At 39.0% G+C, this 24,539-nt stretch overlaps 2 protein-coding genes across 23 annotated transcripts in view; one reads left to right on the top strand and one right to left on the bottom strand.

Moving 5' to 3' along the window:
• Positions 1-10,666, top strand: part of Fas1 (fasciclin 1 Fas1 domain-containing) — a 244,839-nt gene extending 234,173 nt beyond the window's left edge. For 6 of the 7 annotated variants that reach the window (XM_072908597.1, XM_072908596.1, XM_072908593.1 and 3 more), the window contains 5 exons: positions 840-1,054; positions 2,980-3,142; positions 3,390-3,531; positions 3,952-3,993; positions 7,396-10,666. In XM_072908597.1, the coding sequence (XP_072764698.1) occupies positions 840-1,054; positions 2,980-3,142; positions 3,390-3,531; positions 3,952-3,993; positions 7,396-7,589 (756 nt within the window). In that variant the 3' untranslated portion in view covers positions 7,590-10,666. The remainder of the gene's footprint in view (positions 1-839; positions 1,055-2,979; positions 3,143-3,389; positions 3,532-3,951; positions 3,994-7,395) is intronic. The other variant, XM_072908599.1, reaches the window with a different exon arrangement.
• Positions 9,659-24,539, bottom strand: part of Tmod (tropomodulin) — a 49,948-nt gene continuing 35,067 nt past the window's right edge. For 7 of the 16 annotated variants that reach the window (XM_072908602.1, XM_072908604.1, XM_072908609.1 and 4 more), the window contains one exon: positions 17,707-23,329. Coding sequence is in view for 5 of the 16 variants with exons in the window: in XM_072908605.1 (XP_072764706.1) it covers positions 23,295-23,371 (77 nt within the window). In the remaining 11 variants the exon portion in view is untranslated. Of the gene's footprint in view, positions 16,326-17,706; positions 23,372-24,539 lie in introns of those variants that run through there. The other 9 variants (XR_012048278.1, XR_012048279.1, XM_072908612.1 and 6 more) reach the window with 5 other exon arrangements.

Below are 24,539 nucleotides of genomic sequence, written 5' to 3' on the forward strand. Positions count from 1 at the left end.
TTCCATAATTATGCCGAATTATTTTATTGGGATAATAATATAAAATCATGGTTGCAATTTGCATATTAGCAATAACAGTCTGAAGAATGGCTGGTCGAATGTTTCGCAGACTTTTGGATCGTGAGATTTATTTGACGTATTTGATATTTATTGGCGTGCATTCGAGGTACGTTGTGTGTACTTGTGATGGCGTGCACGCACAATCGTAACTCTGTGAAATATATCTAACTGCCTAACGTCGAAACTTTGCTTCTTCGTTCCACTCTTGTGCATGTGTGTATGAATGTATATGTGTGAAATATTCTCGAGCACGGAAACGCAAGTAACTTTTAATTCTTCTCTTCGTCTTCTCTTCAGACTGCGACTTTAAATATATGCGTGCGATCGCTCCTGTTTATGCGTGAAGTCGACTCGTGTGAATTCTTCGAAGGCGATCTCGAGGTCTCTCGTTTACTCGATTTTGCATATTTTCCAAAAAATTATATTGAATATTTTCTTTTAAATTGTACAAAAATTATCGAATTTACAAGTCAAAATCTTAAACTAATTATATCGATTAATCATTTTAAGACAACCGATCGAGCGATTCGAGTACCGAGAGTCACGTGCCTTCGAAGAATACTCAAGCTTTCAAGTCTTCTCTGTACATCTTTCTTATTCGGAAGCTCGTTTTTTTTTACTCCTCTTCTCTCTCCTTCTTGTCTTCTGGCAGTTTCAACGTGTAATGTAATCCTTTCAAAGCAGCGCACGTGATTCCGGCGGTTAACGCGAGTCACGCGTCGCCACGTCGCGAGCATTTCCCTGATTCCCTTACAGAGCTTCCGCACGAATTCTTGCAGGTACCGACCGCCGCTGACAGGAAGAAGCTCTACTTTAACGTGGTGCAAGGCCCGAGGGGAAACCAGACTGTTACCGTGGAAGGCGGTGGTGTAAACGCTACCATCATTACCGCCAACATCGCTGCCACCAACGGGATTATTCACATAATCGACAGGTTGCTCGGGGTCCCCTACACCACCGTACTCGACAAACTCAGAACCGATCCGATGCTCAAGTAAGTCTCTCTCCTTCTTCATCTTTATTCATCTTTGTGCTAAGCGGATTCGGATTATCCACTCTCGTCTTATGAAACATATCGAACGTAGGTTGCGTTAAATGAAAAAAGAAGGTAAAGAAAACGTCTGTCACATGCATTTTGATATCTGACAATGAGATGAAATTTTAAATTTGTTTATGAAACACGTTTTCTCTCCTTCTCTCATTACGTTTAAATCATTACAGTTAAGCCTTTCACTTTTATGTGCGTAGTAACATGAATGGAAATTATGTAACATGTTATACCCCGGCTTCTAAAATTTGTACTTTATTTATTATCCTGTTTTTTTTTTTTTTTTATGAAATTGTATGAAAATAAAATACGTAGAGCTCCAATTTCTATTTTCACGATGAAATGACGCGCCGGACGATTTGTGTTTTACGAGAAAAGTATCTCTATCTTTCGCAAGTGTCTTTATCATCGATAATTACATAGGAAGGCAGCCCTCGTTCTTAAGCGTCTACCTACACGAGCTCTTACTCGCGTGTAGATACCATCTTCACATGGGATATCACCATCGTTGCTCTACCACGCCTTATCCATTTCTGAAAGAAAATCTTATCGCCGCGCGTGACCCCGGCAAACCTTCTTTTCCGTGCACGACTCATCCACCTCGTCGTCCCCGCTTCCCTCTCGCTCGAATTTAATTAAAATAACGCAACAAATCCCCATTCCAATTACCGCGAACCCATCGGCCCGACGGTATCGTCGACGTAAAAACTATAATCGTGGAGAGAGTCTTACGGCCGGAATTGCATAGTTTTGCAGGGCACCACGTCGGACCTATTAAATTCGTAACCGGACCTCCTGTCCCCGCCTGCCGCCCGCCAATATTGCCTCCTTGTCCAATTTAACGGTCGGCACTCGAAGCGCCACGCAAAAAGCAAATAAACTCACTCGACGAGATTACCGACCTGGAACATATCGGGTTCGTCGTACTCTTCACTGCATCCAGACCTATCCCGTTTAACTCCAGCCTCCCGTCGTCGTCGTCGTCCTAGAATTCATAGGATCGATTATACTGGATGATCGGGAGAATCCGAGATCCAAGAGGAAGCCGAATATTCAGAGACCTCCCGGTGATGCCGGAACTGCCGGAAACGTTTAGCTCAAGAAGTTAAAGCGCATCGGCGAAGAAATTTACACTAAGAAACTGAAAGGATACGAGATTTTCAAAATGTTAAAGAGTCACACAATTTCTGCGATTTAAATATTCGCAGTGGAAAGATGCGGAGATTCACACAGATATCGCGTTTAACGAGCGACAGATTTAAGGAGCAATGCTGATGACCCGAGCATTGCGGAATCCTAAGATTTACAAAGTCCGAGATGCAGTAACGAAGTAACGGAGAGCTTTTCTCCGGGAGAGAAGATTGTTTATGCACGTTGATCCAAGTAGCCGGCCAACAATCGTGCCTCGTCATACCGTCGGCAGCTTTCCAAGCAAAGAAAGCGTTGTGTGGATTATCTCCTAATTTAAAATTATAATTGATATCCGCGCGGAAGAGATGGTGCATTCTTCGCAGGTAGAGCGAGGTCGGCGGCTTTACAAAGGGCGGAGCAAGAGAGAGAAAGAGAGATCAAGCGCCGGATAGTAGAGGGTGGATTAATCCCGTAAGAGGTAGCGCGCGCGAAGGTGAGCTCTGGAAAGCGGATAGAGTAAATATTACAATGTTACCGCGCGCTCTACTCGCATCTCCTGCCTCGGAAAAATTTCCCCGGTGCTTATTATAACCCGCACAATTCAATTAAACCGATTTAAGCAACGCGGATGAGAGCATTACGACGTTATTTACCGTCTCTAAAATCGTGTTGTGATTCTGCTCTCGAATTATCAGCGTGAAATTAATGGTCGGATGTGTTTCCGTCTTTGTTTTTTTCAGCTCGACATACTTTTTGGGACAGCGACGTAGCTTCAACGATCAGCTGAACGACACGACGAAGCGATTCACATACTTTGCCCCGCACGACGACGCCTGGGTCCGCGCGGCGACCAACTTTCCGTCAGCCGTCAAGAAACTCTTCATGCCGGAATATAGTTATCACGTGAGTAATCTGCCCAAGTGCATGTCACACGTAGATCTCATATTCAAATTTATTTCCATCGTATCCCAAAGGCTTTCCTTGTTCTTATTCTTGAATCTTTAAATTTTTTAATGACCGTACCTTTACATTTTTGAAGTTGTTAAATTTATAAACTCTCAAGAGCTATGATTACGCGAACGCTAAGAGTTACTTATATTTCAAAACATGCCGCTGTGTTTAATCATAAAAATGTATGACTCATTTACAGACGAAACAGATCTTGGAGCGGCACCTCGTAATAGCGGACCAGGCGTATACGATGGCGAAATTGAGAGAGATGAGCAACGACACCATCAAGCTCACAACCATGAGGGACAGTTTAAAGATTCGCATTAAGGAATACGGCGAAAGTGAGTAGCTTCGTTTCATATCGCACACACGTAACCACCGCACACTTGTGCACAGAAAATATATACGTATATAAATATATATTTCTCTTATACGTCCTCGTATATACCATATATCGTACCTCAAGGTGTCGGACGTCTGACGCGTAAATTTTCGTTCGTCTGACGCGCGCGAGATCTCTCGTTCGAGCGTAAACTAGACGTGTGTAAATTCGCCAAGTACACATACATTAGGGAAAGTTTCCCCGTCGACGCGCGCGTTCCCCGGGCGACGAAACGCCCGCTTAAACGTTAACGCTCTATCGAGATCGACTGTCGCGCGTCTGCCACGTGATTGTTCTCGTCGTCGCGGAACCGTCGTCGCGTCACATTACCGCCTGTCACCGACACTCTCAAACCTGGTTGCTGTCTGATTACATGTAGATGAGAAGTACGACGAAAACGCAATCCGTCCAGAAACATCCGGTGAGTTGAGTTTAGTGTGTTTAAACGTCGTCGACGACACGAGCGCTTTCACTTTGTACGAGCAAGCACTTACTGAGTGTGAAGGAGCGCACCCCTCTATTACGCACCGCGTTACACGCTCGCGCGTACATGTTGTGCGTTTTGTCATTCGTACGCGTGTGTGCGCGAGAAAAACGAAACTACGTGCGTAACTCACTCCGGCGAAGTTCGCTTTTTAATCCTTCAACTCTGCTCTCTTCAAATGAATCGCTGCAAATGTCACTCAATGATTTTCCGAACATCATTGAGTATTTCATTGATTTCATTGATCAGTGAAAATACTCACACTTTCATTCATTACGACAGTAAAATTTACCTGAAAAATCAGCCACTAAAATCGCCAACTGATTTTTCTCCATGATTTCTTCACTGTCTTCAGTGTTCGTTATATATTTATAATTGAAATCACTTCTTATCAATGAGTAATACACCGATTTCATTTAAGAGAGTAAAATGTCATGAAATTTTTAACCATATTTTTTGCATCCAGATAATTTTTTTATTAAAAATTTTCAAACATTGTTACACAGTGCCTTGTAAGAATTTCAAAGATATAGGATTTCTTTAGATCCTTGAATTCCAGATAGCCAAACTCACTGGAGACAATCCCGGAATCGTTAGATCCTTGCTATGCTAACGTTCTGATAACGTTCTGATTTAGCTTACGAGTGATCGTATCGCCAAGCTTACGCTTATGCTGACGTACGATTTTTCAGTTACGCTACGCTTACGTATACGAAAAAAAAGGATCTACGAACGGGATCTGAGGTGGGTGAGGCGTGGAAGACCCCCTTTGTCGATATAAAATTCGAACTTCGCACGGCGCGAGACTGCATATACCTCGTTCGCACTGAGATTTAGCGACAAGCCATGAGCCGTCGATGCTTGGTTTAATTATTTCGATTTATTATTTGAATTATATTGCATCGCAGTCACTTTGCGCAGACGTTCTCAAACCATATATGTACGTCGCGAGCCTCTCATCCGAGAACTCGTCCTCATTCTGACGTTTGAGACCATCTGCCTCACAGCCTCTCACAATCGAACTCGCTATCAAATAATATAAAAGTGCGCGTGCACGCACATATACAATGAACGGTTCGCGAAAACGAGAGATTTTCACTCCGATTTTCACGACCAATTAAAATATAGATTCTCGATCCCATGGGACGCGTTCACGGCTGCGGGCGACAATTTTCGTTATAGTCGCAGCTGGCACTCCCGCAGGCTTTAGCGCGAGGTCAAAAGTCACCAAATCGAAAGAGAGAAAGAGAGAGAGAGAGAAAGAGAGAGAGAGATGGGGGAGGAAAAGGGGAGAGGGAAGGCGACGTGAAAGAGAGCGAGGCGACGAAACGCGTGCTACGCGAGAAACAAAAGCGTATTAATTGCGGCGAGGGCAACAATACTCATTGTGAACGGCGGAATTAATTACAATGAGGAGTACGCTCATTGTTGCGCGTAAATTAATTGCTACAACAACGGCAATAGGATATCATTACCTTTGTCGCAGGGAGAGCGAGGAGAGTTACCCTTGTCGTTGGTTTCGCGATTCCTATTTATTGCCCGGCGAGAGACAACCACAAACGTGTTTGTGCGATGTGTGGAATAAGGATTTCACCCTTTTCGACCGCGAAGAACGTGCAAATGCGGTATCTTTAAGAGGAAAGAGGATATGATAATGGCAGATTTACTCCGATAACGTTTACATTTACCCTAAATTTGAGACGTCAATTATTTTACGATAAGAAGAAACGATTCGATCGGTTTTCGATTACGCAGAAATTTTAATCCCTAATTGCATTCTATTTGTTAAGCTGTGAAAGGCCAGCTGTTAATTATCGTATTAACAAATCGAAATAAGCGACGTAGTAATTTGTTGCGTGGATCGATATCGAATTATAAATAATGTTAATATTAATCACATTATAGATAATCGAGACGGTTTATCCATAATTTTAACAAAGAAAAATATAAGTTTTATTATTTATTATTAATACTTTGTTTGATTCAATTTGAAGATTGTCGCGAGGCAGCAACTAATTTATATCGAGTCTCCGCTACTCGGCTACTTTTCACGTAAAGAGCGACGCGCGTAGACTGCGGAAAGGATTTCGTTTCCGGACGGACTGCTGCGAAATGCAACGTCCACTCTCTTCCGCACCAAGTCCAGGAAATTCTCGTGCAGACCCTCATAAACAGAGAGACCTTTTCACCGCGTTCCGATGTGAAACATGACGAATACCTGCGTCCGTACAGAATTTTCCACGTTGTTGAGAACGAGACGTCGCGTCACGTCGCGTCGGTGCAAAACTTTCCGTGACAAATATCGTCGCCTCGCGAAGGCTTTCGGCGATCTTAACGATGAACGCGGAAACCGGAAGCGAACGCGCCATTATTGGTCGGAATTGTCGCGCGATTTATTATACACCTTTCGACCATTTAAATGCAAATTCCTTGATTATCCCCGGCGCTAATTACTACGTGCTCATCGTTCTCGCCTATGAAGGAATTTCTTCCGAAGCGTTTCTTCCCGCCGTTTTAACTCTACTCCGTTTCATGATCTTGCGTGGAGATTTGACGAGGGCGAGGAAAAGAGTGAGATTGAGTTCGATAGATGACTTCGTTAACCGTAAGGAAGCTTGAATAATTCGGAAGAAAGTGACGTTGAAATTACAAACGTGTTACCTCGAATCGAAAATTGTCTCCTACTTTCAATCTAATATCTACTTTGATACTTTAGGCAGTAACATCATTCTCTTTTGAAACTATTTAATGTAGTTTTGAAATTGCTTGTTTATGTTTTGAGAAATATGTATAATGTAGTCAATTCCCGTATAAATTAAATTTGTTACAAAATGTATTTTAGAATCTATAAATATGAGAAAATAAAAATTAAAAATAGTAACACACTTTCGACTCGTGACTCCCGCATCATTAAATTTGGCGATGATAATATGCAAAATGACAATTTTTTATTACAGTTTTACAGCACCGTTGTGTGTCTGTCTGTTTCATCGGTAGATATTATTATTACTATATTTAGTTTGTCAAATATTATTAGAACGGCAATTTTGTCATGAAAATTTTCTTTGAATTTTCAATTTTATAATCTATCAATTTTTATTCCTCTATAGCATCTCACGAACATTATCTTAGGACTTGTAGACTTGGACCCATCCATTCTCATGTTGTTAATTCGAGATCCGGCGATTCTTCGGGGCGATCGTCGGGTCGAGAGAGCTTTGCATTTTGCATCGCAGTGTGCTTTCATTTATTCACAATTCTTCCCATCCTGTGTGAGCCCCCAGCACTCAAGTCTAGAAATCATCATCAATCTCTCTTTCGCTCTTTGTTTCTTTCCAGGCTACCAGTTGGAGTGGCAGGGTAACAAGAAAATCCGTGTCGTGCGTCCAGACGTCGAGTGCACCAACGGGATAATCCACGTGATCGATACCGTATTTCTCAAGGATAGCGACGTTCGGGTAACGGGAGGAGCGTCACTGGCTACTCTCGCGCCCCACCTGATCATGATATTGATAGCCAAGTGGCAGTTGTAAGCAACCTGATCGCGTCGCATCGTCTCGCATCTATGCAGGTGCGTCTATTAGGAATTTCCTTGGGGCCGTCTACGATCGTTCTCGCGCAAGAAGCGGCGCCGGCGACGACGCAACGCGAGAAGCCGCACGGTCGATCGTCCTGACGTTGGATCGCAACTTTTTGCCGACGCTCGTTACAGAGGCGGGGTGGGGAGAAGGCGGGAGAGGTGGGAGAGGTGGGGGGGGGGAACGGAGAGAGTTACAAGAATCTGAAGATCCGGAGAACCGAGAATCCGCGAAATCAAAGATCCCAGGGACCTAACGAGCCGATGACAGCGGCAAGGATCGGAGGATACGCGAAGATTCGAGGGGATCTAGAGATCTATGGATTCGTTCGCATATACACGTGGCTCTAAAAAGGACTGTTGAGGGGAAGACGTTTGACGTTACGACGATCGCACGAAGGACGAAAAGGGGCTCTCATCGAGGGAACGACGGGAGGACGACCGAGCACTCGCGATCGCACGGCCTCAAAAAATGCCAGGATAGCCTATTATTTATTGATTAATCGTCCATGGACGTAGCGGGACAATTTTACGGGTTAGAAGCGTTAATCGTACCAAATAAATGGTTAATCGTACCAAGTAATCTAAATAAATTTATTGAGGGACGGAGGGGCGTGAGAAGAAAAAATGGGCAGGAAGAGAGGTGCAGATTTCGAGGAACCTACTTCGAGTACAAGGGCAACGACGGATTACATCCCGTATATCGTGCGACTGTTAATGAGCGAACGAGTAAGACGCTTGAGGTGTAAATAAAATCGTGATTTGACTACCGATCGTCATTCGGTCTACTGCTATTTAAATCCGGAAAATGGTTTTAAAATATATTTACTCTTCTTTTGTTACATAACCCAATTTAAAGTAAATTTAAATAAACCAAATCGAATAATTGATCGATCGGTAATTATACGATTTAATTTTGACCTCGTACGTTGTTCTGTAGAGGCACAATAAGAGCTTGATAATACATCAGGAAGTTCCATGTAACATTGAGAACAAGACTTGACGATTCCTTCGTGGAATTTACCTACGATTTTATACAACACTAATCGTAAACGTAAAATACGATAATCCTTTCCCTCTAAAGCGACGACAGTAATAAAGCCAAGCGCAGTAATATTGATCGTCCTTTTCGATTAACGGCGGTAATAAAACCGAATGTGCAATTACCAATTCGATTAATTAGCAGAACGAATAAGTAAGCGCTTTCAGAAGAGCAGATCCATCCATCGGATCCGTCTTGAAATTCGAATGGATTTCAGGATGTCCTTCGACAGTTTAAATAATTGTCGCGATGTATTGATTCACGGTAGCCTCTGATGAAATCGAATCGACGTATTTCGGGATAAATGTTCACTCTATTTAAATAACATGGTTCCCTTCGAGATACCGTGTTCTTGACTTTTTCGCGTAAAGGATTCACGGCATACCGCTATGTATCATATCGTATTTACAATGTCTACTTACCGAGAATACTGCCACGCACGTTGCGCGTATCGCGGGCTTGCGGACGATTTTTTGTACGATATTATTATTATTATTATCAAAGAAGGAGCAAAGGAGCGGTAGAAAGCTCTTTAAAAAACACAGCGATCCCTGGAAAAAATAGGTGTGTCAAGATGTGTCGTGTGTATTACACGAATTTAGCAAAAAATAAACCATCTCGAATGACGAATACACGAGGGCAGAAGAAGAGAGATGCGTAATTTCTTTGGTTTAAATTTTTTGCAAGTTTTTATTATTACAAAATACTTTATAGTGTATTTTCTAGGATTGGGTAAATTAAAAAAAAAAAAAATTAATAAGAAAATGCATTTTGTAGAGTAAGCGTACTTCAATTAAAGAAGTAAATTATTTTATTCCACGTTGAAAAAGAAAAAAAAACTAAAGAGAGAATGGCAATGAATCGGAAAAAGTCGAAGATGGATATCGTTCAATTAATCCTTCTGACGTGACAAAGACGATTCATAACTCTCTATAGAATGAGTTCCTATTCATTTCGTTTGATTCGCCTATTTTTTTACGGGAACGGAAAGACATTCCGTGACCATATCTACTTTCGGTGCCATGAGCTCTATCGTTCCATCATAATAACTATGTATATCCCGATGAACTTTTTGCTCCCTCGACATCCATGCTCATTGCATTATACATACATACACAAATACACATACTCACCCGCACACACGTTACATACACACATATCCTGTCAAAAAACGAACTTACCATTAAGACTTTAGCTGTATGCGTACAAGCAATAGCGAAAAAACCCGTCTCGAATTCAACTTCGACGGACTCGGCCAAGAAGAAACTAGTATAAATTTAGAAACGAAAATCAAATGATATTCGAATCGACAGAGAACCCTTTCGCTGCACGAAGTATTCTCTAGCTAAAGTTTCGGCGAAGAAAAAGTAAGTGAATACCTTTGAAACTTTTCACAGATGTGACAGATATATTAATCTTGGACGATGCAAATATTTCCTGGATACGTACGTATTATGATCGTGACGAGCTATATGAAGATTGATCCTTGAATTATTACATTTTTAAAAGAGACACGAAGGAGGCAAAACTTTATTCGTCAATTAATCAGATATTCTCTTAACGAATATTTCCTTTACAAGCTTATCTACCGAAGAATTGAATATTGAATATTAAAGAACAAACGAAGATTTCCAATTAGTTTCCGTCTTTGGATAAAGGAAAAATCGAGTTCATATTCTTTCACGAATAAAGTCTCGCTGCAAGTGTACGCTTTCTTCACAGCGAAGGGGTTAAAAAAAAAAAAAAAAAAAAAAAAAAAAAGAAAACGAGTACTTGGCACGGAACACGTTCGAAGCTCGAAGGAGGGTAAAACCTCGAAATTTCGTGTCCTCCTTAAAGACGAAGCGTTAAGAAGCGCAGGATAGTTCACGTTTAACTGATAAAACGCCGAAACCTAAATGAAAGACAATTGACTGATTGGATCGGTCGTTGAGTTTTGCAACACGATCCGGTGACTTGTTCGCGTTAGTCTAAACGTATAAAAAAAAGAATTTGTAATTAGCGGGCGCGCGTAATCGAAGCAGCCACAACCTTCTTCACGAGAACTTGATTTAACAAAAATAAAAAAAGGTCGATGTTATACGTGTTGATATCAGTCTATACATATATATAAAGCAAATAAATAAAGATATATATAATAAACAGAGATATATATTAATGAGGAAGAAAGTATCGATTAAAGAAGGACGAATCGGGAAAAGGATAGTAAGAGAGAGAGAGAAAGAGAGAGAGAGAGAGAGAACGAGAGAGAGAAAAAAAAACAAAATACATTATCAGAGATGATAACTTAAACTTGTTGTTGGGATGAATTGATATTACGAATTATTATTATTACCATTATTATTATTATTACAATTATTACCTATATAAAATATACATAAACTCTAATTAAAACTGTTTGCTCGTTAGATGAACCAAAAAAAGAAAAAAAATAGCGAAACTCTATTTCTCCGTGTAGATGTGTCTTAATGTTCAGCTTGTTCGGCAGCCACGCAGTCGATGTAAGAGAGCTGAGGTTTCAGGGCTGCCATAGGTCGAAAAGGAGAAGATGTTCGAGTCAGTACGCAGGAGACGAAAGATTAAATACGCGAGACTTAAATTTTCACGCTCGTGAACGTTATACGGAAAAAAGACGCACACGCCGCCGGTGATGTTATTAATAATGTTGCAAAAAAAGGCTATAAATTATTGAGTGGACAATCGTTCGTCATCCCCGACGAATCAGCGACAAGCCACATTTATAGAGAATCTCATCGTACGTAGCTATTAAAGAATCTCGCGTTTTCAAAGCGCTATTCGAATCGAATTTTTCTCGTCTCGATTCACCGCCGATGACGATCGATTGGTCTTACGAAAGAAAAAAAAAAAAAAAAAAAAGAAAAAATTACGTGAAAGTACAATTATGATTTCCAATTCGCAAACGAAGCTATAGCGAACAGATACGCTAAGCTTAGCTATATCCTTACAAATAATTATTAATAAATATTAATTAATAAACGAAAAAATATAGAATTAGCCACGCAATCCTTGTAGAAGTGAGTAGTAGATATTGCATGAAACGTTTGCTGGATCTGGATATCTGAAGATCCCTGAAAATCAATCGTCTGTAACTCCTGGATCTTAAGAATGTTACGAGAGAAAAGGTCTGAATATAAACACATTATAGGAGTAAAATAATTTAAGGAACCGTGGATTTTATACGGGTCTACGGGTGTTCAGGTTTCGGCGGCGCTTATTAAAGATCAAAATCCCATCAAAGTATCACCCCAATGGATTCCAATTTAAAAAAAAAATGTTTTATTTGAAAGCGTTAATTATTAAGAAAACCATTGACGCGTCAAACAGACGCGACGTTAATTGCGGCTCTTATATATATATATATATATATATATATATATATATATATATATATATATATAATAGTGATCGCGATAACGAACGTAGTCCTTGTTGTCATTTTTATTATCACCATTTTTACTCTTCTACTTTTCCATCTCGCGAGAACACTGGCGAAAATGATCGCGAACGTCCAGCATCGACAAGTTTCGCAAGTTTCCTGTGTACACACATAAACATACGTACATGCATACACACACACATACACACACACACACACACACACACACACATCCATATACATACACACGCGCGCGCATTTAGAAGTTTCTCACGAAGACAGACATTCCCTTTGTCCTCGTTGTTGCACGATCATTTCGAGCCACATGTTTCACATTCGTATCTAAGGGCTCGAAAATCCGAGGTTCCTAGGATCCCGTGGCTTTTACAAAAATCCCTCGAGATTTTCCTCGCGGCTGTCTAAAGCCCTCGAGGATCCGAGGAACCGACGATTTAAGGACGCAAGGATACGCTACTGATTGCATTTACGCGCGTAGTCCAGGAACGGCACGTAAGTGTCGGACCGTGCGCGCTTTTTTAGAGCGGGCTCGATGAAACGGCGCCAAGCGCCGCGACGTTAACGTTCGTTAGCCTAAGTACGAGGGTTTTTAAGCTTTTTAAAGTTACGGCCACACCGGGGAGAGCGCGACTCCCCGCTCTGGCGGCAGGTGATACCAGTAAGTGCAACCAGTAACTTAAGCACGTCACCATTACGGTAAATCATTAATATGTAAGGATATAGAGTACGTAAAACGAAGAGGGAGGAGAGGGGAAAAAAAACGCAGGAGAGAAAGAGAGAGAGAGAGAGAGAGAGAGAGAGAGAGAGAGATCGTGGTTTTTAAAAATTTCGAATGCGAAGAGCGTATAACATAACGTGTAAACGATATCGTATTTTAAGCGCCGGATAGGCGGGTTTCACAGAAATTACAACTGACTATTAAGAATTATTATTATTTATTAGCTCTATTATAAAAGTATATAATATAAATATATATGTATATTATATATATACCTATACTATAGTAGGGGAAATCAAATTTTATGTACCACAGAGCTATTTGTATAAAAGACATTTGTTTCACCACACGATCATAAATTAACATCGCTGGACAATTTAATTGCGACACTAGCCGCGTCACCAGCCGACGATAAGATTTTAGGTAACATATATTTTGGATATAATTAATCTCGAGAAAACTTCTAGTTTTTATTATAGAATCTAGGTATATACGTATATTTGCATTACTTGTATTTTTCGTCTGAATTAGTTATTAAGTTTCTAAGTCACGTGCGCAGAGACGGCGCTTTTAGCGAACGATTTTTACGAAAGGATCTTGCGCTATTCGGGCCAATTGAATTTTCAAAGGAAAACAAAGATGAACGGATTGTATGTATCTCCGAGTTTGCGGACGGATCAACGGCGCGTCAATTCTTTACTCGAGATAGGAATCTATAGATTGAAACAAAAATTCATAGATTTGATGATAAAGAAAATAGAAAGTAAACACTATGCTAATCCAACATCCTTGAAATCTCAAACACTTTATATGTTTCATCAATTGTAACGTAATGACAAAAATAGCATTCATCGATTTTTTTCACGTCAAAAAAAAAAAGAAAAAAAAATAAAAATCATCCCTCAGATTAAGAATTGATCAAGGCGATGGGAGGAAGCAAACTCCTTTTAATAAAAATCCGTCATTCGTCCGGCGAACGTTCACTTCACTTGTATCTCGCTTCACTACACTGTGTAGATCCGATCGCTTTTGCTGTATGATTTTACAAAGAATAAAGAACACCTACAAGACACAGATCAGTGGAGACGTTTTATTGAATAGTCCAAGATGGGATCGCAGGCGGGATGACAGGTAAATATGTACGGCGGTATGTATATACATCGACACATCGGATAAAACATCTTGCATTCTCTCGTTTATATTGTGTGCCACACAATTTTACATAAAATCTAGCGATGCTTCCTCTGTAACGCAGAGATAGAATTATTTGTCGAGTAAAACTCAACGCGAAATTATGTCGGTTTTAATTCTTTGCATGAATAAAGATCACGATATTAAATTTTGCATTAATTATATCTCGCATAGATTTAACGGATTCAAAAATATTCAATAAACGAAACACAGGACGATTTCTTTTTTTTTTCAGCAGTTTATTTAAACCTCGTGTTACAAGATAAGGCTTAGCAACAAGGCTTTGATCGTGCGCGTGCATTTCAAGTTCTGGTATGTTGTATACATAATGTGATGCATGTTTCATATGACAAAGTGAATAGATATGCGAATATGTTTACAACAATCAAGAATGCATTCGGAAGGCCGCGAGCGAGACAGATATGATGGTTACAATACTATTTCTCTTCTCCTTGTAAACTACTCGATCCAACTACGCTTCTAAAAAAAAAAAAAAAAAAAAAAAAAAAAAAACTTTGCACGTCATTTTTTAAGAAGTGTAAAATTTTCTTAGACACGACTCTTAGTTCGAAGATTTTTTTTTAAAAATCGGTTTGTCCCAAAATGCAAAGATACTCGAGATTTGTAGATTACATAAATTTTAATTATATCGAATCACAATATATATTTTACATCTGTGCGATACATTTTCTACAATTCTACTCATCAATATAGCGCAAAAGTATTTTTGATTCGCGTATTTTCATGGATTTAACAAGCTCGAGTATACAGCGGTGTGCTAATCGGCGCGTGATCTATCTTAGTAAAAGTTCCGGGTAATTATCTTCACCCACGCACTCCCGATCCCTTTTTCTCCCTCTCATCCGCACGCGCATACATACACAGAAACAATTATACCACCCTCTTTCACGCGCTAATAATCCATTCCCTCTTTCGTTATAACACGTAGGTCACATCGATTAGAAACGACATTGAAGACAATATGTACAGAGAGAGAGATTGATTATATATACTAAATTAATCATTAATTTAAACAACAAGTTAGTACCTTATAGCGAATATTACAGTGACATTATATGCCGAGCGGAACGATCGGGTTGGCGGTATCGCGTTCGATAATTAATTTTAATGAAAAATTTGCGCGTGTATTCGCAGCTAATTAATCCCATTTCAATGCATTGCCATGACGTCTACACATTATGTTTCACAAAATTAATTAAAATATGGTTAACAATTGTCATTTGAGTGATGCAATGTGAAAATAATTAGAGAAATAATAATTCTACATTAAAAATATCGAAATAAATTACATAAATTTAATCATTTTAATTGTTGGAAGAAAAATCCTAATCTTTTTACATTTATAAATTTCTCGATAAATACATTTCAATCACATAACGATATATTAAAATCAGTTGGACATAGCTAATCTCTTATTCTGAGCATAAAAGACGATGAATCATTCCACAACGATTAGGCAGTAGCGAGCAAAGAACGTAAAATAATAAGATATTCTCTTGACAAAAAAAAAAAAAAAAAAAAAATGAACACAGAATATTAGTTTGTACCCGATCGCTCAGCGATGCGCTCGGGCAAAAGTTTGGTCAAATTAATTAAAAGAGAACTTCTCTTCAGTGTATAAATATTTAAATAATCCAATTATAGATAGCCACGTTAAAGCGATAAACGGGAATCTTGGTGCGTATTACGTTAAAAAATTATCCCGGCTCCTTTCGCATTATTTTCCACCGCGAACATCGTTATCTCCGATGACTTAACAGTTAGAGGACAATATATTCGTCGTATCATATGTATAAATCAACAGTAACGATACAGTAACGTATGTGTCACACGTCACATTCACACGACGGTTTAAATTTATTACAGCGTCATTAGAGTATCTTTCGCGCGATATAGCTCCAGTGCAGGAATATATATATTTATATAAATGTATGTATGTATGTATTTCTTTTTAGAGCGACAAAGACGACAGACATTCACGCGTAATTTATCGCATGCGAGGCGCCTGACTTTTCCTCCATGTTCGAGCATTTCGTTTCAAACGTAAATTGTTGACGATGATTTCAAAATCCAAAGTATACGAAGATCCCCGAGAATCTAAGAATTCGACTTTGTGCTGTAGTATAATATCATGTGTACAGACCGTTTTACGCTTCGAGACGGAGCGAGAAATTCGCGCAATCATCATCAGCGTATTATCGTCTTCGTCATCGTCGTCGTTGCCATCATCGTGGCGATCATCATCAATGTATGGCCCAGCCGATGGTGTAGTTGCGGGAAGCTCTTCCCATGCGACGCAGGCGACCTGCCAAAAGAAACATGCTCGAGGGAGCCATTACGGGGTGGGTGATGTTCTAGGGGCTTGATGATCGACGTGAGGATTCCTCCCCCAAGCATCGGCTTGGGAGATCTTAAAACTCGACGATTCCACACACACAGTTCTTGTGGGCTTTCGCACATTTGCAAATCAATAATTTAGATCAATAACTTTAAAAGACTGTGCGAGAATAATTTTAAAATTGATCTCCGACTTCTTAAATCCTTGAATGCGTGCGGATCGTCGAGGGTGACGATTGGATAAATAGGCACTGCAGCGAGATTATTTCACGCGACTTTAATTAATTTCAATTCGATACGACTACTTAAAAAATCGCTTCTCTCATAAATTAATAAAAGTAATATTTTATAAAATAATTTTCGAATTAAATTTCAGTTTCGTATTTATGTTAGACATGCAACAACAATGCAAATACAAGCGTCGTGAAATACTTGACAAATTCGATGCGAATGATAATAACGCAGAATATTTTGAGACGTAATTCTCTGTAGGCGTGTGTAAAAGTTTCGTCAGTTTTGTTAAAGCTTTCAGAAAACAAAAGTATAAAATATCTTGAGTAATTTGCATCATGAAGATCCATCGGAGTAATTCGCAGCTGCGCGGACTCTTGCCGGATTTCCCTTTTTTTATTTCTCATTACGACGTTGTCTCGTCAGTCGTAAAGCAAAAGTAATTAACGCGCGTACTATGTCAAACCATTGCCGTGGCGATAAAACAGTTTACGCATCAGACGCTTATATACATATATATAATAAAGCTGGCCGCATTAATTCGCACGAAGAATATTACACCTCTATGTGCACGTTTGTATGACCGTATATTTGGTATATTTTACGTACATACGCGCCTCTCTTCAATGTGTGATGAGTAATCTTCTAGTTGTTGCCGTGGAGGCAACAAATTTCGTGCTGGAGTTAATCTCCGCGCCGCGTGCACATAAAGCGGAAATTATATCATTTCGAATTATAACATTATACGTAATCACTCGCGCGATCGTTAAATCTCATTGTGCAGTGATTACGCTAATATTACGGTGTTTATTACTACTTAATTATTTTAAGAAGAATCGAAATAAATTCTCAAAGCGCAGTAATTTCTTTCTCTTTTATCACTCTTTTTATACGTTTTTTCCAATAAGAATTGAGAGTTTGTCATCACTTGATATTTATAGCGATATTTTTATTCATAGACCGTAATAAAAACAGACACGCTCCTCTCGATAAATCTCATCGACTCTCGCGAACAAAATCGTGCCCGGTAGTAGCTTCGATAGAAATCAGATTTATTGGCGCGTCGTGTTTCGCAATTTTTTGCCGATTAGGGAACGGCTGCGTCTGCCATACGGAGATAAACGATTCGCGCCCGAGAAAAGTTTAGACATCCGAATTGCACGCAAGAGACGTTAAATGATGTAAGACACTGTATTTATTCAGCATTTCTCTTTACGAAGGAGTTTATCGTTTCCTTGCATTTCGAGTGTCAGCGCGACTGGATGTAAATCTTTAAGCATGTAATATATGTGTTATCGGAGCATTAACAAGATCGAATACTCGCAGCAGAATAATCCGCGGAAGGGGAATAATCCACGATTCCGAGGTAATAATGCAGCATCCGCGTTGGCTTTTGCCGACGTGTTAAGTAAACGATCGCATTCTGCATTTAATGGGGAATTAATTATCGCGGTACGCGTGAGAGATGCCGGGCCAGAACGTGTAACAGAGTTCCGGCGATGAAAGCACGACGGGCCGTTGTAGTAATTTATTATTCTCGTAACGTCTCTACGCGCCGACCAAGTGTAATACGTTACAGTGTAATTAGTTCAGAGGCCGTCGGGCAATCCTCTCCCCGTAGTTTTTCGCCTTGATTACATCATCGTCAATTTTTTGGCAGCACCCGGATGTTTGTGCGAATTTTTCCCGACTGCCCCGAACGCGGATAATTAAAAGCGGATACGATAAATACAGTTAATTATGCCGTTAATCAACCTCGCGATTGGAATGTGTGCTACGCCAGAGGGATGCAATTTCGGTGCACTAAATTTTTCAAGAGAAATGAAAATTTGATTGAAAAGTATCCATCTGCTCTGATACGATTTTTTTTTTATGTTTTGCGCGTAAATGAAAATTTGTAATTACAATTTTGAGATTGCGCTAGATTCATGCGTAAATATTTTTTTTTTCTCTGTAGGAAAGAAAAACAACTCGTTTTCATTATTTTTAAAGCTCAATTTTTAAACTGGCTTATTACGACAAATAAATCCGGACAATCACGATCGAATCGACATACTATTACGAGCGGTTAAACTATTGGCAAGAAAAAGAGACAACTCGGCAATCTTCTTCTTTCTCTCGATATGACGACAGCTTCTTTATAGAACTGGTAAAAAAGTAAACGAAGAAACTCGCGGAGGAGTTCCCGAGACAGTCACCGTCGGGCTTTTCACGCTCGACTGACGCGTCCCTAGATTTCATCTTCCCTCGAAAATCCCAAAGTACTTCCATCATACTTTCTTACTGTTTCTCTCTTCCGCCTTGTCCTTCTTACCCCTCTCTCCCCTTCAATAGTAAAAAAAAAAAAAAAACATGGCTCCTTAGAACCTCCTTAGAATTGTCGTTTTTCCCCTTTTGCACGTCCCTGATGTTTCCTCTTCCCTATTCCTGTCGGCGGTCTGTTTATCTGTTCCAGGATAATTCGGATCCCCTAATATAGAACGAGCTACTTCGTCAGAATTTAATGCACCGTAAAACGAGGCTCTACCCTCTTGGTCTTTATCTCCGCACTTCCGAAGTCGCGACTGAATCCGCTTTATCATTACCGCTGCAGTTGCGCGCGCGCGCGCGCGTACGATTTTGGGGGAGACTTTCGTTCCCGAAGAAATCCGCTCGCGGGATAGGTAGCCGAGATAGGTAAAGCCGACGAAAGCTTAGAACCCGTTTGATGGAGAAGCCGCATTCTCATCTCTTGATGAGTTTTACCAACTGCGTCATCGTGCGATTACATCGGCAATTTTTGACTATCATTATCGTTACGTCTGTAATTTTTTTCGTCAAGGAAAAGACCGTTTAAATAGACTCGTTTGAAAATCTAAATTTAAATATAATTATAAATATATATATATATATAAATATATTACATAAATAACTAATTTGAGTTGTGCACTAATCTTAAAATATTCGTTATTAAATTCGGAATATGCTGTGTTATTGATTTACGTTTTACGTATTCGAATTTAATAAACGATGCTCTAGTTTTATAACTGAATATTAATTAAATTATTAAAATATATAAATCTGAACGGACGAAGAAATATTTAGTTTCGCTAATGCTTTTACGTTTTAGGTGCGAATAAACACGTACATTTAAACGGATTCATATAAAAAAAACTCGCGATTCGTTCAGAACACGCGATGACGGATCGTGCGCAACTTTGTTTCGAAAAATTGGCAGCCAGATACTAAAAATAACAAAAAAAAAAGTGAAAAAAATAAAAGGGATGAAAAGAAAGAACCGGTAAAATGAAAGAATAGCGCCCGTCGATAGAAATTCGAGGCAATCTACTCCGTAATTGAAGCTTCCATTATTTTTCCGACAAAGCTGCCTGCAACCAACTCTTTTCGTCGATTCTGTTGTTTCCCGCGTTTCGTAATTTTGCTATTATTATTTTTTTTCTTTTTTTTTTTATGTAGATCAATATTTCTAAAATTATGCTTTGGAAAACTCGGTTTCCTTTCTTGAAAGAAAAATGAACGATAAACGTCCTTGTGTGATATGAAGAATTGAATTGAAAAATTACATTTATTATTATTACGCTTCGCGTCCTGTGATTTTTTTAATAATAATAATAATAATAATAACATTAAGTTTAATCGACATTTCTATTCTTTACACGACGCTAATAAATAATACTTTTACTTCACGACGCATAAAATATTTTCAATTTCTTTTCATGCCTCACTATACAGTGCCATATTATCCGATCCTCAAAGAGGGTTCCTTTCATTTAATCACAAGAAATTAGTAGTCTACTTAAACATCAGGACAGGAGTTTCTCCATGCTCTTATAGTGCATTAAGTCATTAATTACTATTATATTAACATGAAACCTCGATACTATCCTTGTATAATGTGCTATTGGTTAACACATATCTCGTTAACACATTCCGCGTATGCAATATTCCACCAATTTAATGCAGGTACACATATATAGATAGTGATCGTGTTAATCATAGTTGGCTACAGGAAATTGTATATTGTGCTACAGTTGCCTATGTGTCTTGGGGATGCAAATGTGTAAATTACATACGGAACCAAATATAAAGAAATACTAGCAACATGTTAATCGGTGATACATTCCTCTAAATAAAATATATATATATATATATAGTTATATCAAAAGTGCAGAATAAAGATAGGCGATGTACATCATCCGTGAGAGAATGTCAACTTTGCTGTAACTTTGCTATATTGTCTATTGTAACATTTGTTAAACGCACGTTTTATCAATGTAATTTTATAAATTATTTCTAATGCAATGAAAGAGTGTATGCAGAGCTTGTGCATATTTCAATATATGCAATTTCAATATCGAGCTACATTTTACGCAGAACAGAAGGCGAAACTTTCAAAAGTGCAAGCTGCATTTTATCCGCGGCAACGATTCCGAGTAGCTCGAGCTATAACAGCGCGGTTAATCGGAGTAAGCTTTAAAAAAGTCACGGTGCCTACAGCGTGCTAAGCGTGCCATTACATCGGATAATATGCGGCCCTCGCGCGATACAAGCTTGCATGCGCTTTAATGCATATCAGCGCAATCGCGACGAAATTAACCGGCCGGTCGGCACGAGACCGCGTAAAAGGGGCTCCGATAAAATGGGCTCCGGGTCTTGATGAAAAATAGTTATCGAGCGTTCATTGCGCTCGAGGTATTTCGGTCGTTATCGCGGGGCGGAAGAGTTAAAGTACGGACTCGCTCGGCCCCGTTCGATACGCCGCGCCGCTCTCTGGAACAACAGCTGCAATAATAGTATGCAAAGTTGCGATTCTCGAAATTCGGTAGCGCAGCAACGAGAGAGATCTCGGCGTCAAGCGCGATTCACCACCCGAACTTTGTTACTGACGAGTACTGCAAATTATTATCAGTTTGCGAAAAGTAACAACATGCCTTCCAGTTTGTAAAGTATAATATTTAGCGAGTAAACACGTGTCAGAAACTTTCGATGTTAGCTTTAATGACGGACTCTTTTACACCGTTTTAAAACAGCAATTTTCCACGACAGTTAAGTTAATTAAGCTTTAATTAACAGAATATTTAATACTAGATAGGTTTTTTTTTTTCGAAATTTTCATAAAGAAAATTCTGTTTTCGAGAACAAAAACAGAACTGAATTAACGCACACGTTTAATAAAATTCTTCACTTATTGTTATTTACTTTCTATTTCCAACAAAATAGCAATTTGGGAGCAAAAGAATATGGAAGCTTCGTTAAAAGTTAGCGCTATCCAGGAATAGCAATTAATAATTCCGTATCATCACGGCATCGTCGAAATTGTCCCGCCGTTTAATTTCGCGAATCGTGCATCGCAATGTCGCATCGCGATGCACGACGTAATCAAGCCATAGGAGGCGGGAGAAATATACGTACGTGCGTTGCACAAATACATATAAGCGTGCAGCGTTGTATATACGGAGAAAACTCATGCAACGTGAACGGCGAATATGTACAGCATCGCGCAGAGGGATGTAAAACAGCAGGGGGAAGAAACGACGAGCAAACGAGAAACGGAGAAATGCGATTAAGCGACAGTAGTCGACGGGGTACGTTGCGTGTTGTTCCGATCTCGTCGATTGCCACGCGCGACAAATCCTCGCACATCAACGACATGTATCCGATAAAATATCCTTTCCGCAGTCGGTGATCCTACGCAAATTTCCCTCCCAACATCACCACCGCGCGGTTATCCCGAAAGATACTCGACGGTCCAATCAAAGATAGCGATTTATAAATAGAATAATCGCTAAGAACGTCCGACCATTAATACGACGTTATAAATAATTCGCAAACTTATCAATAATCTGATTAGCTGCAAATTCAAAATGACAGTATAAATTGAAAGAGATAATCTGGCATTTCTGCTAAACTTATAAAAAAATCATTAAAAATTAATGTTGATCATCGCGCAACTTGACAATATAATTCACAATATCTAAATTAATCTGTATAAATAAAATTGTTAGCGCTCTAAATTTTAAGTAACGATTTCCTGTCTAGTTGTCTGTCTTAAATTTTAAACTGACAGTCTATATTTTAAGATATGTAATTTTGCAAGTTTCTTTAATTTATTATGAAAAATAATCAAGAATAACGATTGTCGCGCAACTTATTCAACAATTCGCGAATATATAGATCATTTGGATTTAGCTATATTGAAATTTATAGTGACAGTTTAAATTTGAAGGACTTAAATTTGTTATTATCATTTGGCATCCTTTTTTTATTTGCAGTTACAAATATTTGCTATACATCTTGACTGTTTTAAAAAAGTCACTATAATTATAAGTTCGAGGATCAAAAAGAAAGAATTGTGATTTATTATAATACATTGTCGTATACATATAGTGAATAGAATCAAGTAACATAGGCATGCTGTTTCACATCTCGCCGTTGCCGTCCCAATTTCATTTGCGCTTTCTCGCGAGAGACATAACAATTGTCTTGGCAAACAACAGGATAATAGATTAAAGCAGTGACATAGGCGGCAATGAGATCGATCGATATACGTGTGCGCGAAAAGAGTATACATTTCTAATATAATATATATAATATATATAGTTCCTAATATATATATAATATATATAGTGCATAATGTATATAGTGTGTGTGTATATTATATATATATGTACAAAATAAAAAATACCTAGGCGAACGCCACGTCGCGTTAAGATGTTGCCACCCCGAGCCGGGACTGCCGTACTGCAACAGACACCCGAAACACTGTCATCATATGCATAGCAACTAAAAAAAAAATACTTTACCGATCCGATGCATGCCGGTAAAGAATATGCAAAAAAAAAAAAAAAAAAAAAAAACGAAAAAACCGTAAAAAAACGTATCGCTCCACCTGCGGCGCATCCGAGAAGTGCGACTTTACCAATTGTCTTTAATTCAAGAATTTTTATCTTTTTAATTGAAAGAAATTCTATTGAAAATTTAAGAAGCAAATATAATCAACAATTTCTCCTATTTTTATCGGAATCATTATTGCGTTAAATTGTCCCGGAATTATCATCAAAAAAAAAGAAAAAAAACCACAATATCTCGCAATCTTTGTAAAACAATCATTGAACAATTTTCCCGTTTATCCGCGACGATGTGCAGGATCGATTGTTGCCGGACAAAAAGCATATTATATGATTAAAGGAACGTACCATCGAAACGCGATGCGTACCACGTAACCCGCGCCGTAAAATAGTAATCCCGCGGCGTGACAGGAGTAACGCGCGGTAGACGTAAAACATCCTCTCGCGAGGATCACGCCGAGCGTCGCTTTTTAATTGTCTTTCGTTCTCGCTGTGGTCTCGCCAAATTGTTTCGTTCTATCAGGCGAAACGGCAGATTCCATCGCCGACCCCGCAATTTTCTTTTTATGTCGTTCGCGATTAAACGAGCGCCGAATTTATTTTTAACCAGCTTTGCGTCATCAAATTCGAAAACTCGGTTTAAATGTGCTTACATACAAAATCATAAATTGTTAAAAAAATGTATACAATTTAAAAAATATTTAATTGATAAAAATATTTTACATTCAAAATTAATGTTAAAATTAAAATACACAATTCTTTGGAGTGCACTTCAGTTTAGCGCGCGGAACGACAACGCAATAATAGTGATGGGTTAAAAGTGTCGTATTTTTATTTTATTTTGCGCATCTCTCGTATTCGCATTTCGGTCAAACGATATATGGCATGCCTTAAAATATAATATATACCAATCTCGCGAGCTGCTCTTGTATCAATGTTAAGAGTCACACATACGTACGATTCCACGGGGAAAGGATCACGGAACAAAAAATTTACAATTTATTTTTATTTATTATTCGCCGAATCATTTTCAAATTAATTCCATAGTTCAGCATTCGATTGTTAACTCAGCATCAATTCGTAATTATTCTCGCATGTCTAGC

Source organism: Anoplolepis gracilipes, chromosome 16 (assembly GCF_047496725.1).
Source record: "Anoplolepis gracilipes chromosome 16, ASM4749672v1, whole genome shotgun sequence".
Taxonomy (NCBI): domain Eukaryota; kingdom Metazoa; phylum Arthropoda; class Insecta; order Hymenoptera; family Formicidae; genus Anoplolepis; species Anoplolepis gracilipes.